Source organism: Penicillium taxi (genome assembly GCF_028828555.1).
Source record: "Penicillium taxi strain IBT 34144 chromosome Unknown utg000006l_segment0_segment0, whole genome shotgun sequence".
NCBI lineage: Eukaryota > Fungi > Ascomycota > Eurotiomycetes > Eurotiales > Aspergillaceae > Penicillium > Penicillium taxi.
Window position 1 is genome coordinate 418733 of NW_026643208.1, and position 17897 is coordinate 436629.

The following is a 17897-nucleotide window of genomic DNA, read 5'->3' on the forward strand; positions in this document are numbered from 1 at the left end:
CTGACCATCAATTCACTCGTTTATTTAAAACTACAGAGCTGGTCTCTTGTCCCGTCATTTGCATAAAAGATTTGATATCTTTATACACTGTGCTTTCTATCATGAAGTATTCTTTCACTTTTTTTCTCCTCGGAACTGCCCTGGCGGCACCCACCAAAACAATTGAGAATCTTCAACTCCGCTCTTTGGGCGGCTCTGGCGGCGGCATTGGTCTCGGTGCCCTTGCCTCTCTGATCCCCAGTCTAGCAGGGTCTAAGGGTTCGAACTCTAGTTCAGAATCTGAGATTCCTAGTCTAGGCTCTGGGATTCCCAGTCTGACAGGGTCCAAGGGCTCGAACTCTAGTTCAGAATCTGAGATTCCTAGTCTAAGCTCTGGGATTCCCAGTCTGACAGGGTCCAAGGGCTCGAACTCTAGTTCAGAATCTGAGATTTCTAGTCTAAGCTCTTTGATCCCCAGTCTAACAGGCTCTAAGGGTTCGAACTCTAGTTCAGAATCTGAGATTCCTAGTCTAGGCTCTGGGATTCCCAGTCTGACAGGGTCCAAGGGCTCGAACTCTAGTTCAGAATCTGAGATTTCTAGTCTAAGCTCTTTGATCCCCAGTCTAACAGGCTCTAAGGGTTCGAACTCTAGTTCAGAATCTGAGATTTCTAGTCTAAGCTCTGGGATTCCCAGTCTAGCAGGGTCTAAGGGTTCGAACTCTAGTTTGGAATCTGAGATTCCTAATCTAAGTTCTGGAACCCCCAGTCTGGGTTCAGGCTCAGGCTCAGGCTCTTCCATCGGTTCAGGATTCCATCTACCCAGCTTCAGCAACATCCCCAGCCTCGGCAGCTTGATCGGTGGCGGCAGTAAAACCGACGGCGAGAGCAAAAACAAGGATAGCGGGTTTCTCAAGAAAGCAAAACCAGAGCTTGGCTCCCTGATCCCAAGCCTGACATCGGGAGCAAGCGTCTCAGCCAGTACTTCAAGCTCAGAAACTGCCACAGAGACAGCTCTATCATCTGGAATTCCAACTTTCGGCTCCGGTATCAGCGGCTCCGGTACCAGCGGCTCTTCGACAGGCTCAAACTTCGGCATTCCCAGCTTTAGCGGAATTCCTAGCCTGACTAGCCTGACTGGCAGCAGTGACAGTAAAAGTGGTACGACCTTGCCCCTTGGCGTCACTAGTGGTCTCGCTAAACGAGAAACAGGTGTGGGCTCTAGCACGGAGAACGGCGTGACTGATAAGTCGGCCTGTCAGCCTCTTACCTTTATCTTTGCCCGTGGAAGTACGGAGACAGGTAATATGGGCACAGTTGTTGGACCACCTGTTGCAACGCAGCTGGCCTCGTTGACGAATAACAGGGTTGTTGTCCAGGGGGTCACTTATGACGCTTCTATCAGCGTAAGAAATCACCTCCCAACCGTCCCCAGCCAATTTGATTCAATTTAAGGTTGTCCCGCTGCTTGTGACTAATTTAATGCGAACAGGGCAACGCCCAAGCCGGCGCAAACGGCGGCCCGATCATGGCCAAGCTAGTCAAAGACGCCTTAGCTCAATGCCCCAGCACCAAGGTCGTCTTGGGCGGATACTCACAAGGTGCAATGGTCGTGCACAACGCGGCGAACAGCCTCTCTTCCGGCGAGGTAGCAGCTGCCGTCCTCTTCGGCGACCCTTTAAAGGCTGAATCTGTTGGCAAGCTGGCTAGTGCCAAGGTGAAGGAGTTCTGCGCTAGTGGTGACCCTGTCTGTGAGAATGGAGACAATGTCCTTGCGCATATCACTTATGGTAGTGATGCGAAGGAGGCGGCTCAATTCTTGATTGAGGCTGCTGGTGTTTCGATCAGCTCTTAGATGCAACGAGCTGAGGATTCCATCGTCGATGCTATAATTTAGATAGCAGAATGTTTGATAATGAAGATTGAAGCAAGTGCTTTGATGGCGATAAGGTTAAAACATGTCTCCTTTTAGAGAGCTTCCATTCTCCTCGGTGTTGTGCACCTGGCAGTGTAGAAAGGTACCCTGTCGCTCATTAGAAAGACACCTAGGAATATGAACGGCTTGTCAGTAGGTAAGAAGTTGTAATCGGGATAGATATAAGAACTAAAGGTTATGGATTGTTAAGGCTAACTGTATATTGGTATAAGATCCACGGAAAAAAAGTAAATCACAAACCAAACTCCAGACAAAACGCCAAGCAGAGGATAATCAGACGAACGGATGAGAAATTGCTCTCATCCCGGCGTAGTGTAATCCCAATTGGAGAGTTCCGTAAGCTACCCGAAAAATCAAAAGAAAATCCATTGAACACGGACCCAGCCATGTTAATTCGGGTAGACGCGAAAATATTAACTCGTCAGTCTTTTATAGGGACCTGCCCAGACTCAGTCGCCGCTACTGATGTCTCATTTAAAGGGTCACGCTTTCTAGGTCACGTATGACAATTGACAACTGAGCGCGCTTAGCTGCCTCGGCTACGAGACTGAAGTCCTGCAGAAAGGGCGTGGTAGCTGCAGGACCCCCAAGGCCACTGACCTGGTGGGGATAATTATTTGTTCCCGCTTGTTGGGCGGGTGCCGGTTCGGAGCGAGGGAAAACGTCGGAAATAATTCCCTGGGCGGCTTGTATTCCGGTAGTTTGAATCCCCGCAGTATGAGAAGATCCATTCAGCACCTGGGTAAAGGACTGACTTGGGGCCATGGTGTGTTGCGAGGGAAAAGTAGGATTAGGTTGCGAGGGCGCCGAAATTGCCTGAGTTGTTGGTACTGCTGGGTTGGTCTGTATACCAAATTGGTTTGAAGCTTGGGCTACGGTACTCGTGAAATTGTTGGAGTTGAGGGGACTTGTTACGGGGGCGAAGGAGTGCGGTTGAGTCGAGTGAGGAGGATGAACTGATTTGGTGGGATCCATTGCGGTAGATAGAGGAGCTACTTGGACGGAAAGGCTAGTGCTTTCGAGATGGTGCAAGTGATGACCCCTTGAAAGAGGGTATAAGACGGCGTCACTGATCTATGAATGACGGTCCGGGGAAGTGGAGAAAGTGAGGTAATTCGAAGGCACGTCCAATGTTCCGGAAAAGTGCGGAAGGAGGAATTCCCTGGAGTTGAGGTGAAGGCTGGATGTGGAGAAAGTCAAGAATGAAGGGACGAAAGAGACGAGAAGATCAAAAAGTAACTGGCGTGACCGTCGGAGACCAGTTCGTCTGGTTCCGATGATTACCCGTACTATTCGCCCACCAATCTCCACACACTGAACTCGATAATTACGGTACAGGATTACACGATACATGTCCTCGGCCTGTTCAGCGGGGCGTAGAGTAACAGAAATGTTTAAGTGGTGCCACTAGCGATATAGATTGTCGAAGGATGCGCTATGTGTGCATCACAGTGATGCAAGATAGACGTATGAAAACCCGAAGAAATCCCGGAGAAATTGATCGTAAACCCATTGGAAAGAATCATTGAAGATATTGAGTATAGGTATGGCAATATACTCCATCAAAAGGACTAAGGACCAAGGTCTAGACTTTTGAATCGTTGAATTATCACTATATGTGTAGATTGCCTTCAGGTCGATAGGCTTATTACCGGATGCAGATGAGTGCATTGTTAGGCAGAACCTCGGCATAGGTATGTGCAACGAAGATACCACGTGTCAAGCATCGACATAGGATGGCTCGAAGTACTCCGTAGAGTCCGTAGGATTTGAAGTCGCTCATTTATGCGAGCAGTAAATATCTACCTAGGTAGGTATTACCTATGTATCTCTGGATCTAGTATCGATTATGAGCTACTACCCAATGCTCATGATGTCCTTTCTTACTTAAAATCAGACCAATAAAACATCAGTCTTAGGTGTCACAGTATTTGAAACTTGCAAATAGAAATGAGTGTTCTGTCAGGTAACTTGCCAGTTCAAGCCGTGGCTCAAATTTCCGCCTCAGGCCTCACTACCCCACAGCGATAAGACGATAAACGATCTTTTTTTTCTCCATACAGTGAGGGCAATTGACAATTACGCTTATCCATTCACCACCATGGCTGACGACGATTTCGAGACGGGTGATCTCTTCCAAGATCCCGAGGGTTTCTACCCAGAGGAAGAAAAGCCCACTTTCGCCGAACACCAAATGCTCTCAGGCAAAACAGTGCGCGTGCGTCTGGTGGGCAGCCACCCTCTCTATGTACGCCCTAATCGCATAAGCTGAGAATAAATCAGGACTTACTCTTGGATAGGGAAATCTTCTTTGGAACGCCGGTCGAACCAGCTCACACTATATTGAAGAGCACAGCGACTCTCTCCTTCGCGACAGGGATGTCCTCGAAATCGGTGCCGCAGCCGGCGTCCCCAGTATTGTGAGCGCAATCTTAGGTGCTCGTACCGTTGTGATGACCGATTACCATGATCCTGATCTCGTGTCGAACATGCAATATAATGCCGATCTGGCGGCTGATATGATCCCTGCCAGTCCCGCACACCAGCGGCTTTCTGTCGAGGGTTATAAATGGGGAAACCCGGTGGAACCATTGTTGGCGCATATTCCCCCAGCTGAGGAGGGCAAGCCGTCCGGGTTTGACCTACTCATCATGGCGGATGTGGTATATAGCTGGCGTGAGCATGGCAATCTGGTCAAGACAATGCAGGAGACACTTAAGAAAGACCCGGCTTCTGTTGCGCTAGTCATCTTCACGCCATATCAGCCGTGGTTGCTGCCGCAGACTGAACGATTCTTCCCACTGGCTGAGGCGGGTGGGTTTACCGTGACCAAGATCTTTGAAAAGCTGATGGGCGAGGTTCTCTTCGAGAATGACCCAGGTGTAAGTCACTTCATAAAGTTTTTACTTGGTACTTGCTGACTCGAATGCAGGATGAGAGACTCCGGAGGACAGTGTTTGGATATGAGCTTCGATGGGCCCCGGAACAATTGGGTGAGAATGCTTCCAAATCGACTTAAATTAGACTTGATACCCTGGCATTTTTTTATAAAAGTATATAGAATTCAATGTCAACTGCAACTTGGAATGACGAATTGAAATTGCAAACTAAAGAATCAATAGAATACGCTTTGCATAAATTTAAAGTAATTTAAGCTCAAATGTATGAATACCAAGGCAATTGTACGACGTACGTAGATAATAATGTGTTTACTCCCCGCTCAGAGTCACATGCCCGAACCCCGCGGGAGAAAAAAAAGTTCGCCGCACCGAACAAATTCCCAAACCACACGATGCCAGTAAGTCAAGCTACAAATGCCATTTAAGACCTTTACTGAGTTACAATCAGCTCGTCATTCTCACAGGGTACCCTTGCTCGGGTCTTACGTACCGCGCAAACCAATTAGCCTCCCTCATTGAGAAGTCGCAGGACGGGCTCTTCGCAACCGCCGAAACTGGCAGCACAATACCTCTCAAATCCCGATTCAAAGTCCATGTTGTCACCTCACATGATAGCTCCCACCCGCGCATAGTATATGATCATGCGCGCACAGAGAAGGAGGCGCGAGGTGTGGCGTATGCCCGTGCCAAGCGCGTGTTGACCCGGGATAGCATTGTTATTCTCGATGGAATGAACTATATTAAAGGCTGGAGGTACCAGCTTTGGTGCGAAGCAAAAGCTGCAGGTACAACGTGCTGTGTGGTATGATTTCAACTGCAATATAAAGCGTAAGGCGCAATGGCTCACAACTCTTCAGGTGCATGTCGGCACACCCGTTGATCAGTGTGTAGCTAACAACGATGCCCGACTAAAGCGACAAGCTGCGCTTCAAGGAACATCTGAATCCCCCGAAACACAAGATATTTCAGCAGACAAGACCCCTGATTCAACTATATCTACCGACACAGAAGAGCCCTACCCATCTGACCTTCTAAACAATCTCATCTTTCGTTACGAAGAACCAAGCACCCATAGTCGCTGGGATAAGCCTCTATTCACAGTACCCTGGTCCGATACTGAGCCGCCAGTAGCAGACATTTTCCACGCACTAACAGGCGTCGATCTGCGCCCCGAAGAAACAGAAACCGAAACACCCATCTCCATGCTCACCTCCACCCTAGCCTCATCAACTATCTCCTCAGCAGCAAGCGTAGCAACATCAGCAAGAACATTCACTCGCGGTGGTGCCAGTGGCGGCTCAATCCGCCCAAGAATCGTCCCGCACCAAGCCACTGTACAATCTGCACCTACAGACCCGAGTGCGCTGTACGGCATGGAAAAGCGGACATCAGCCATTGTCTCTGCGATTCGGGCCTTCACACAAGCGAACCCATCAGCGGAAGTTGCCTTAGCCCAGAGCTCTGATCTCAATGGCATAGTCATCGCCGTCCCTGATGCATCAATTCCGATCTTTGTCCCAGTACATGTTGCTATGGCCGGAACTACGGATGAGCTGGCTGGTGCGGGTGGTGTTTTGGCACTTCCAAAGTTACAGCGATTACGGCGACAGTGGATTAGTTTGAATCGGACTTATATTGGACATGGCCATGGTGCTGGGAACGGTGGATTAGCAGCAGACCAGATTGGAGATGCGTTTGTGCGATTTCTGAATTCTGCATTGGATGATAAAGAGAATGTTTAGTTGTTACAATATGGGGAAAAAAACATATTCACAAGAAGCAACAAACTCTCATCCTCTCCCTAACGCTAATAGTTTTTCATATTGAGTTGCACCATACTGATACATAACAGACGTACTATACAGTTTTCTAAGAAAGATATCGGGAGGTGGAGCAAAAATCCTGGCCAAAGCCCTGACCCGCGAGACACTGGGAACATTGCCCTGTAATCGAAGGTGTAGCTTCTAGATCCGTGCAATAATAGACGGCATTTTCAACGCCGTTACCGGACAGCCGCTCAGTTCCATCGGTAGATCTATAGGAACAGAAGTATCCAATGTCGTTGCCATATTTACAAGGATTTTCATCTTAGACAAGTGCAAAGCCTAGGAAAGAGATTCCCAATATGATCAAATAGGAAGGACGTATGGCTGGACTCTGTACCGTCGTTCAAATATCAGTCTATGCCGATGTCCCTTCATAAAAATTAAGGAAGGGACTTACTGTTCTCAATTCCCAAGGCTAGGGATTCATGTGGGAAATTAGGACATTATGATAGAAGCCTTGTCTCCCGAGGCCTATTCGGACGCATTTTCTATTGGAATTTTTCTTGCTTCGATTGTCCATAGGTATCTACAGGTATTTGCTGACTTGGAATGAGAACCTCTTTAGTATTGCTCACTGGCAAGCAGTCTATGTTCTCAATTCCTCTTCGACATTCAAATTATTGATACAGATGAACGTCTTTACAGTCCATTGTTCAATCTCATGCCAATCTATTGAACATGGTTTCAAGTAATCCGGTCTGCAGATCGCGTCTATGATTAGTCAAAATCCAATGGATGTCAACCTCTTATGCTAATCCGATCATAACCCCATTCTCGTTTTCAAAAGTCATTGCGATTCTTTCGGTCCATGGCTTCACATTATGATCTGACACTGTTGAGAAAGTTTGAAATACTCGGGCAACGATGTAAGTCAGAACGATCATGGCGTAGTGCTCTGCAAACGATTAGCTAAATGAAGAATATCTATTGGACATAGAAAGATGAGCACCTACGGCCAGGACATATTCGAGGACCTTTGTTGAACGGAACGAAGCCGGGCATATCTACTGACAGGTGTTCCCATCGCTCTGGGTGAAAATCCTCTGGCGCAGCTCCAAATTCCTCTCCCAGGCGATGTCTAGCCCAGGTGGAAAACACCACTATCTCACCCGCTTGGATGAGAATAGGCGACGTTCCATGGATCCCACCACCACTAGGGAGGGTAGAATTTTTGTTCGCGACTCTTGCATTGAGTACAACAGCTGGGTAAAGTCTCAGGGCTTCCACAATATTAGTCAAATACATGCCCATGTGTTCTATATCTTGTGAAAAGGGGTCTCACCTTCAAATATGACCCAACGAACGTAATAGAGAGATCCTAGCTGATTCCATGTTGGAGGATCAAGGCCAACAGTATCAACAACACTTTCACGAAGCTTGCGCACGACGCGTGGGTTCTTGGAGAGACAGTAGAATATGCCTGATAATGCAGTACTCATACTGTCATTTGCAAGTAAGAAACTTAAAGCCTGATCTGAGAGCTTTGAGATCTCTTCACGTTCCATGTTTGTGTCTTCCTTCTCGTCTAGCCCTCTTCTCTTTCGAACCTCGCGAGTTGCGTGTGCCGATACAAACGATCGAACTCTCGTGCACGCGCGAAGGAATTGGCCCTTGAGAAATAAATGGCGCAGTGGTCCTCTAAAACCGTCGTCTACAATACGACTCTTCACGAGGAGCAAGTCATCAACAAATTGCTTCTTCTCTGGAGACTGTGTGAAGCTAAGAGCATTGACAGACTCACCCAGCGAGAAGAGAGTTTGGATATCCAAAGTCAAAGCAAATCCAGCGGCTTGAATGTCAAAAGCGGCTCCATATGTTGGCACATGCTTACGGAATGCTTGGAAATGTTCTTCACACTGGTCCAGGTTGATAGCTTTTCGGAGGTTTGCCAATTGCTCGCGTATTTTGTCTCGACTTTTTTTCCAACCTGCGCCATCGAGGGTAAAAATTCCATGTGGGGTGATCGGCTCGAACAACGGTTTCCTCAAAGGCGAGCTATCGAAGTCGGCAAATGCGGTAGATAGCAAATGCTTTGTATTCTCAGTATTACAGGTAAACACCATCTGTTGCCCTATTACATGCGAAGTGTAAGTTTCTCCATATCGGCGGAACAAGTTATTGGTGTAAGAAAGTGAACTTTTGCGATGAAAGTGGTAAGCCAACTCTAGGGCTTTGACAATACCAAAGATATCGTATCGAAATCTGTCACTTTCGTCTCGCGGCTTCTCGCAACCAAGAGATTGTTCCAATCTTCTCACCTTTCGCATGTGAGTGAACTGATGAACAACGATAACTATCACAACCCCCAAGGATATAGCAATTTGTAAGACCGAGAGAAGCGTCATTGTGAGAGTTTCAGCTGGCTGATATCCATATTCATCAAGGAAAGTCGCCAATTAATACAAATACAGAGTCAACATAAATAAATTGAGGTTTCAACCGGCTCCTGTAAATGACTCGCCCGATCAATCACATCAGTTCCGGACTGATAAATAATTTCTTCTTCATTAAAGTAATATTCGCGGCTGAAGCTATGAGATGACGCGGGCCTCCAATATTCGGCAAGGTACAGCCAAATACGACAACATTGCATCGATCTATCACACCGACTTGTATAAGAATGTCGTCCTACGCAAATTATGAAAAGTGTATCAGAGTTATCTAATCAGTATTATCTTCAAATGTCCAAGATGAACCTTGAAAATGAAGTTGTGAGAGATACAAACCATTTGGCTTCTCAGGTTGAACATGCTTTGAAGCTTTCCACAGATTATGCCAATGGCTCAATTCGCTCAGACGGGCACTGGTGCGGCGAACTTAGATCTAATGTTACAATAACTGCGGAATACATCTTTCTTCGACAGGTTTTGGGGCTCGAGATACAAACGGACAATGCAGCATACCGTCGACACATTTTATCTGAGCAAAATGAAGATGGTTCATGGGGACTGGCTCCTGAGTACCCCGGTGACGTTTCCACAACTACAGAGGCATACTTAACTCTCAAGATCCTTGGCCTCAATTCCAGCGATGGAGTGATGCAACGTGCTCGGCAATTTGTTCTCAAATATGGAGGTATTGCGAAAGTCCGTGTTTTCACACGTATCTTTCTAGCAACTTTTGGCTTGTTCCCGTGGGAAGCAGTGCCCCAGCTACCTGTGGAGCTTATTCTACTTCCATCAAGTTGTCCGATCAATATCTACACGTTTGCTTCTTGGGCTCGCGGAACCATCGCTCCTCTATTGCTCATTTGCCACCACCGACCTGTCTTCGCATTGCCGAATGGCAAGTCATCAACAAATGACTACCTAGATGAATTATGGCAGGATGCGGCAAACAAGAATGTTTCGTACGGTCTGCCCCTTTTAGATTTGCTGTTTCAAGGCGATCTTCCCGGTGTTGCATTCACATGTGTGGACAAACTGCTCTATCAACTAAATGGACTGCGTTCCATTCCGTTCATCCGGTCCTATGCTAGACGCAAATGTCTTGAGTGGATCCTTGATCGACAAGAAGCAACCGGGGACTGGGCAGGCATCTTCCCACCCATGCATGGCAGTGTTTTTGCCTTCTTCCTCGAAGGCTACAAAATCGACGATGACCCTATCCGGTTGGGCATCAAAGCCATAGAAGACTTTGCCTGGGAAGATGAGCGAGGAAAAAGAATTCAAGCCTGTGTTTCGCCCGTGTGGGATACCGCCCTCATGTCGATAGGGCTTGCGGATGCCATGACGCCCGATCGACACGTTCTTGACAAAGCCATTACATGGATCAGAAATCGACAATTGATTGTGCCTCACGGGGATTGGTGTGTTTACCGACCTACACTTCCACCCGGTGGCTTCAGCTTCGAATATCAGAATACTTGGTATCCCGATGTTGACGACACGGCTGCAATAATCCTGGCGCAAATCAAACATGATGTAGGATCCATTGGATCCAACTCCGTGATATCAGCAGCAACTTGGATTCGAGGGATGCAGAATTCCGATGGAGGCTGGGCTGCCTTTGACGTGGAGAACAACAAGCTGTTTCTCAATAAGATTCCCTTCAGTGACATGGATAGTCTATGCGATACATCGTGTGCGGACATCACCGGACGCATATTGGAAGCTTTCGGGTTGATGATGAAGGCTGCACCGGAGAAGACCCACGCAAGCCACTATTTTCCTGCACTGCGCACGGCCTGCACTAGTGGTATCCAATACTTGGCGTCCACACAGGAGTCTAGTGGGGCCTGGTTCGGACGATGGGGTTGTAATTATGTCTATGGCACAAGTCATGCACTGTGCGGTCTTGCATACTTTTCTGATGATATGCGAGTTTCCCAGATGGTTGAGCAGGGTTTACAGTGGCTGAGATCTGCACAGCAGGCTGATGGGGGTTGGGGCGAATCACTACTTTCATACAGGTCGCCAAGCCAAGCTCAGCAGCGCTCAACCCCGTCTCAAACAGCATGGGCTTTGATGGGATTACTGGCACATCTCCCTCCAACTGATCCTGCTATTGAGCGTGGAATTCAATGCCTTGTAAGAACTCTTCAACCAGAAAAGGGTATCGGATCTTCTTGGCCTGAGACTGTGTTTACTGGCACTGGATTCCCCAATCATTTTTTTCTTGGGTATGACTACTATCGTCACTATTTTCCTATGATGGCTCTTGGGCGCTATTTACAAGCGGTACGTACCTAGGTAGTTAGATGTGATAGTGATAAAGTAAATCCTATATGAGTGGTTCACACATATGAGTGGCGTGGCGCACGCAGAACACCATATTAAAATCGAAAAATTTTAATGTCATATCTCAACAACCACCAGTTAAATTAATTTCAAATCCTGAATTTGGATTATTTCTAGTTGATTCTTTATGAGGAGCCTTATCGTTATATCTGAATTTATATTTAAATCTTATCAGTGTCATTTTTGCTGAAATATGACATTAAATTTTTTTATTTTACTATGGTGTTCTGGGTGCGCCACTCATATAGGATTTACTTTAGCTGCAGGATTAGGTTTCAATTTCACTCAAACTGTCGCTCGCTTAGCGAGAGTAGCTAGCTAGTCGCTTATTACTGAGAACGGTGCTCGAGTTCTTACTACAGTAAAAGGGAATTGGAGTTTACTGTAGTAGAAAGGAGTTGGTGAGCTTCAACAAACCACTACTCAACACCGTAGACAAACCACCAAGTGTAGTGGTCTCTACAGTACTGAATATTGTGGTTGTTGTGAAGTCTGCTTTTTCATTGATGAAAGAACTAGCTACTTATAGTATATGGGCGCCCCTCTGCTCTGGACGAATGTCAACATTCGTCCGAGACAGAAGAGACGGTGAAGACGGGACATTACTGTCGCGAATGCGCATCGCTCAAGGGTGTCGTTTGCGATGAATGCATATCGTTCAAGGATGCCGTGATATACTAATCCAGTTCCGGAGTCGCTGTCTCGGCAGAAGCTTTTTCGGCCGAAATACTTTCCGTCTGTTGATGGCCTTGTTTCTCAGCTGTCGCAACACAAACCACCTTGATATCTCTTTTGTTTTGAATTTGTTCGAACTAGCAATCAAATATCAATAGTCTGAGTTTGACCAGAAATAATTGAGAGCGAGGTGGACCTATTCATGCGCGAAGAGGGTGTGATGTGAGAACTACTCCGGAAGTCGGTGTAGTAGGAACAGCACTGATTCGTTCCTGCAGGACAAAAACAAAAGGAAAGTCAAAAGCAAGGATAGAAAAGAGCATGGTTCTATTTTATAGGGTCCAATCCTATATTTTCAGAATCAATCAGAGAAATTATGCATAGGACTGCTCTTCCATAGAACGGTAAGAAGTGCGAGAAATCAAAATGGGCTTGTCCCCTCATAGTCAAAAGTGGGGACTAGAGTTTATGTGTTGATCCACTTAAATGGAGCTGGCCAATCATGACGATACTATAGACTGGAATCAATGCGAACAGATCAAACATTTGATACCCTGATATCGATTCTAGCCAAGGAAAAATGGTAGTTGGATTCTCAGGTAGTATGGGGGTCAAAGGAACAAATAGTTTATTAAATCAAGCTGGAGCATACTAAAATTACAAAGGATGCGATGGAAGTAACATCGCAGGAAAAGCAATAAGAAACCTGCGACTCTCCATCCATAGATCTTGCTTTAGAATTGAATATGCAGCGTAAAGATTAGCAAAATACTGAAACTTCTCTATAGAAGTCAAGTGTAAAAGGCAGGAGATATCTCAACTCGACTCAAGAATCAGTAAACAACGCCATTGGCAGGAGTGTCAATTAGTTGTTGTATTCTACTCTCAACTAGGCTTCCATCACATCAACAATCAACAATTGAAAGCCCACATTGTGATTTAAATCCAATCTTATTGATCAGGCATATTCTTTTCCTGATTCTACAGTCATTGCGTGGTACGTATGTCACATACTTGATCGACTACGCCACTGGTATGCGCCCATTGTCCACACCAGATCGATCAAAGCAGATTCAACGGGCTGGAGCAGTATCTTCGAAGTGACAAACTAAAGCATGTCTGTATCTGTTGAGAATATTCTGCTCCAGGATATCGAGCCGAGATCTAGATCCCACGTCAACGTGGAGGCTATAAGATCCCAGGTTCATATCGAGCCTAGCGAGGCCAATTTCTTGTCTCTATACCAATATGCAACGGTATCACAGTTATTCATACTTATTGTATCAACACTATGCTCAATGATAGCCGGTGCAGCAATGCCTTTGGTTACTGTAGTGTTTGGAGCACTGGCAGATGAATTCATCAACGGAGAAGGGAAATCTTCGCAGTATATCATTGACAGGACTCAGCATTTTACTGTCATGCTAGTGGCTATCGGTAAAGGTATCTCCCTCTAATAAGAGTCAAGCTAACAATGAGCCAGCTATTGGGTCCTTTGCGACTACTTTGATCAGCACATGGGGCTTCAATGCGACTGGAGAGCAACTCGCTCGTCAATTCCAACAAAAACTGATGTCTTCCGTTCTGCAGCAGAACATAGCATATTTTGACATCATTGGAGCAGGCGAATTGATAATGAACCTTAATCAAGACATTAACTTGATACAAGACGGTATTTCTCAGAAAGTAGGCGAAATTATCTCCGGGATATCTGGATTCGTGGTCGCCTTAATCTGTGCTTTCATCAGCAACCGGCAATTTGCATCTATTATGATCATTCAGCCAATATCTCTCATTCTACTGGTAGGAACAATGGGGTTCTGGTTAAGCAAAACGCAGCGAAAGGGGCTGATCCATAGTGTCAGGGCGAGCAACCTGGCTCAAGAGGTCCTTGGTGCTATGAGAAACGTAATAGCCTATCGCTGCCAAGAAAGATACGCTAAAAAGTATCATGAGACGCTACAGTATCCGTCTGTCTTGGAATTTCGGGAGCGCTTGATCTTTGGTGTGATAGTTGCAGGTTCATTTGCCATTCTGCATCTGGGCAACGGTCTCGGGGTATGTTCACTACACGCTAGGATGCGAATCAATGATCACTTCTGATAAAATTCACAGTTTTGGCAAGGGGAGCGGTTAATCCGCTTAGGCCAGTGTACCATCTCAGACGTGTTGACTATCCTGTATGCAACAGCCGTTGCTGGGGGTATGCTTTGTCAAGCCTTGCCGTTTGTTGTGAACATCATGGCGGCCAATGAAGCAGCATCTCGGGTCTTCTCAGTAATTGACCGAGTCTCTGCAATAAATCCCTTGGATGAGACAGGTGCAAAACCCCATATCATGACTGGAGTCATTCGCTTCGAGGCGATTAGCTTTGCTTATCCCTCACGTTTGGGGCAAACGGTCCTCGACAATGTCAGTTTTGAGATACTCGCAGGAGATACTGTGGCGTTAGTTGGGCCTTCTGGTTCTGGAAAAACAACGATTCTCACTCTATTGGAGCGAATGTATCACCCAATGAGTGGTCAAATAACGATTGATGACACGCCGATTACAGAGTTGAATATAAATTGGCTCAGATCTCGGATTGGTTACGTCAGTCAAGAAGTGACCTTATTCAATTCATCGATTCATAGCAATATTGCTCATGGACTTCCACGACATATTCAAGAGGTATGTTCCGAGAAACGCACCATTACATGCTTAATTTTTGGAAGTTATATTCACTCGTCTCCAATCACAGAATCTGGATGCAATAGGCATCCAAAAACTAGTGGTTCAAGCTGCTGAAACTGCTCGCATCCATTCATTCATCACTGACCTCCCTCACGGCTATAACACAGTTATTGGGACAAATGGATTACAATTATCGGGTGGTCAAAGACAGCGACTCGTGATTGCGCGCGCAATTATATCACAGCCAGCAATTTTATTGCTAGACGAGGCTACAGCCGCACTCGATAGCCAAATCGAGAATGAAGTACAGGAGGCTCTCAATGCAGCTGTTTTCAAGAGGACAACTATAATAGTAGCTCATCGTCTTTCCACAATTCGAAAGGCAGACAGGATCATTGTCATGGACCATGGTAAAATATTGAGTGAGGGAAGTCATACTGAATTGATGCAAAAATGCCCACTGTACGAAGAGCTGGTCCGTAAACAAGAGCTCAGCTCGGACAGTTGGCAAGAAGAATATTCTATCAGGCAGGAAGTCCGCACGAAGAAGCAGGAAGGCCGCGTATCTATCAGTATCGACGCTGTACTAGTTGAAGACAGCTCTTCATCTACAGCCCAACCAAAAAGCAGTATAAAGACAGTCTGGGCTTTGAATCGGCCAGAAGCGCTGTACATATCCGCAGGCGTCTTCTTCAGCGTGCTAGCTGGGGCAACGTATCCCATTCAAGCAATTTTCTTTGGGAATGGAATAATATCGATTTTGGATTCCTCCTTGAGTACAGGCGGGCATCATACCCATTTCTGGGCAAGGATGTACTTGATTCACGCTTGCATTGTGCTTCTGATATATTGTTGCCGAGGATATTTCTTCGCTGTGTCAGCATCCCGCCTGAACATTCGAGTTCGATCAGAGCTTTTCAAGGCATTCCTGCTAAAACCTCTTTCATTCTTTGAAGAAAAAGACCATTCAACAGGAGCGCTGGTTAGTATTCTCTCTTCTGATGCTACCAAATTGGTAGGTCTATCAGGTACATCTCTCGGTCTCGTGGCGGAAAGCACAATGATGATGGTAACTGGAATTGCCATTGGATGCATCTTTGGCTGGAAGATCGGACTTGCTGCAAGCGCAACTGTTCCTGCTGTGGCAGCCTCTGGATTTCTACAGTACTACATTGTCACTCAAGTTGAGAAATTCCTCAGACGTGATACCAGTGCCGTAGCTGTTGCACATGAAGCATTCACCACAATTCGAACTGTGACGGTGCTCGGCCTGCAGGAATCGTTCATGAATTTATTCCAAGAGGCAGGTGAGCGGGACAGGAGAGCTAAATATTGGGTATTCTCGGCCATCATGTATGCATGCACGACATCTTTGCGCATCTTAGGCATAGCATTTGTGTTCTGGTACGGAGGTACTCACCTCATCGCAACGGGCGAATATAATGTTAAGCAGTTTTTCATTTGCTTTGCTGCGACAGTATGGGGAACGCTGTCAGCAGCGACACTCTTCTCGTACGCTCCAGATATTGCGGGTGCTCACGCTGCTGCTCGGAGAGTAAGGGACCTGATTGAAATTCAACCTATACAAAGTTTTGGTTCTCAACCTGTACCAAGTACACAAGAAGAGCTGTCCATAAACCAAGTGAGCTTCAAATATCCAACTCGTCCAACTCAGCTCGTCTTGGATGAAGTCAGCTTCGAAGTCCCTGCTGGGTCTTTTGTCGCACTTGTGGGAAGTACTGGTAGTGGTAAGAGCTCTGTAATAAACTTGATAGAGCAGTTCTATACTGCCGACAGTGGTGCGATAAAACTTGCCCATACATCTATTGAGCAATACTTTCCCGATAGCTATCGTGGGTATCTCGCACTTGTTGATCAGAACCCCTGCTTGGTTGGAGATGACTTGCGAGAATGTCTGCAAAGTGGCGAGCGAGATTTCTCTGATGAAGAGATACAGGCAATATTGGAGTCTGTTGGATTAGAAGACTTTGTGGTAAGTGATTGCCTACTTGCTGTGGATTGAGATTGATTAAGCCTCGAGGATCTCACCATAAATCTCTTTCCTTCTAGTCATCTCTTCCACAAGGATTAAACACCTCCGTCTTAGGTAACGGCTCCACGCTTTCCGGTGGGCAGCGCCAGCGCATGGCGATCGCGAAGGCCCTTCTACTACGGCCGAACATCCTGTAGGTCATTGGCTTTGAATCTCCATATACTCCGAGTGCAACTTTCTGACACATAATTGCTAGTCTGATGGATGAGGCGACATCTGCCCTCGACACTTCAACAGAGCAGCTGGTTCAACAGGCAGTGAGAGATATTATGAGGGGCCGCACCACAATTTCAATCGCTCATCGGTTAAAGACAATTATGGACGCTGATGAAATTCTTGTCTTTGACCATGGTAGGATCATTGAAAGAGGATCCCATGATGAGCTGATAAGGATGGAAGGAAAGTACTGGCAGATGGCCAGCTTGCAGACGTGTTTGTAATCATAAAGCCGTAAGAAGGCATCTCTGTGGACATACGGTCGATGAGCAGCCCTACCAATGTACCCTTCCGTATTAGTGCTCACCCTCTCGCTGCTTTTACTCACTGAGAACTGAACACACCTCTGAGCTTTATATAAACTCAGTATCAGGTGATAGTTAGGGAGCATTGTAATTCACTCATAACTCGGTTATTATTCAGTGAGCGCCCTGATTCGCTTTGATTTTATCCAAGATACTACCAACAATTCTCAATACCGTCAAAAGCTAGTTGGACAGGAGGATAAATTCCTACTTACTGTAAAAGGTATCAACAGTAGTGAACCTCTATTAGCGAAGCTACGCGTGTGTAGTGTTCCACTCCTATCCTTTTTAGAATAACATTCAAAATACATGAGCCACAGCACTTGGGAAAACATCTTAGGAGGTTCAATGAAATGAGACCATTCTTTTTTTAAATTTTACCATGGATGAGTTTCCTTTCAAAGTTGGTTTTGTCTTTGGGGTTTAATGCTCCAATACACTACGTAATCTATAGAAGTCTCACTCACATTCCAGGTAAACATACATTCACCCCCATTGAGCATCACCAAGGTTATCTATGGCGTGCTACACAAGATGAGTCCAAGAAGGATTCTTGTTTAATAGACAAGATACAGAGAAGCGAAAATATGGTGTAATT

The 17897-nt window shown here is 46.2% G+C and overlaps 7 protein-coding genes across 7 annotated transcripts; 4 read left to right on the top strand and 3 right to left on the bottom strand.

Annotated features, from left to right (window-relative positions):
- Positions 1–101: 101 nt before the first annotated feature.
- N7495_009288 (uncharacterized protein) lies at positions 102–1831 on the top strand (the record flags this gene model as incomplete). The annotated part of the gene is made up of 2 exons (XM_057211939.1): positions 102–1382; positions 1469–1831. The coding sequence occupies 2 exons, from the start codon at positions 102–104 to the stop codon at positions 1829–1831; spliced, it is 1644 nt and encodes a 547-aa protein (XP_057058802.1).
- A 555-nt stretch (positions 1832–2386) lies between these two features.
- N7495_009289 (uncharacterized protein) lies at positions 2387–2887 on the bottom strand (the record flags this gene model as incomplete). Its single annotated transcript, XM_057211940.1, has 1 exon — positions 2387–2887. One exon carries the CDS (start codon positions 2885–2887, stop codon positions 2387–2389), a length of 501 nt encoding a protein of 166 aa, XP_057058803.1.
- Positions 2888–4013: 1126 nt separating this feature from the next.
- Positions 4014–6554, top strand: N7495_009290 (RNA polymerase II Elongator complex associated protein Kti12; the record flags this gene model as incomplete). Its single annotated transcript, XM_057211941.1, has 6 exons — positions 4014–4160; positions 4213–4794; positions 4845–4905; positions 5137–5210; positions 5261–5614; positions 5670–6554. The coding sequence occupies 6 exons, from the start codon at positions 4014–4016 to the stop codon at positions 6552–6554; spliced, it is 2103 nt and encodes a 700-aa protein (XP_057058804.1).
- A 1008-nt stretch (positions 6555–7562) lies between these two features.
- Positions 7563–7889, bottom strand: N7495_009291 (Cytochrome P450; the record flags this gene model as incomplete). The annotated part of the gene is made up of 1 exon (XM_057211942.1): positions 7563–7889. The coding sequence occupies one exon, from the start codon at positions 7887–7889 to the stop codon at positions 7563–7565; it is 327 nt and encodes a 108-aa protein (XP_057058805.1).
- Positions 7890–7894: 5 nt separating this feature from the next.
- N7495_009292 (cytochrome P450) lies at positions 7895–8905 on the bottom strand (the record flags this gene model as incomplete). Its single annotated transcript, XM_057211943.1, has 1 exon — positions 7895–8905. The coding sequence occupies one exon, from the start codon at positions 8903–8905 to the stop codon at positions 7895–7897; it is 1011 nt and encodes a 336-aa protein (XP_057058806.1).
- A 423-nt stretch (positions 8906–9328) lies between these two features.
- Positions 9329–11329, top strand: N7495_009293 (terpene cyclase/mutase family protein; the record flags this gene model as incomplete). The annotated part of the gene is made up of 1 exon (XM_057211944.1): positions 9329–11329. The coding sequence occupies one exon, from the start codon at positions 9329–9331 to the stop codon at positions 11327–11329; it is 2001 nt and encodes a 666-aa protein (XP_057058807.1).
- Positions 11330–13167: 1838 nt separating this feature from the next.
- On the top strand, positions 13168–17218 carry N7495_009294 (ABC transporter ATP-binding protein; the record flags this gene model as incomplete). Its single annotated transcript, XM_057211945.1, has 6 exons — positions 13168–13495; positions 13536–14110; positions 14168–14722; positions 14793–16718; positions 16796–16911; positions 16975–17218. The coding sequence occupies 6 exons, from the start codon at positions 13168–13170 to the stop codon at positions 17216–17218; spliced, it is 3744 nt and encodes a 1247-aa protein (XP_057058808.1).
- Positions 17219–17897: the final 679 nt, after the last annotated feature.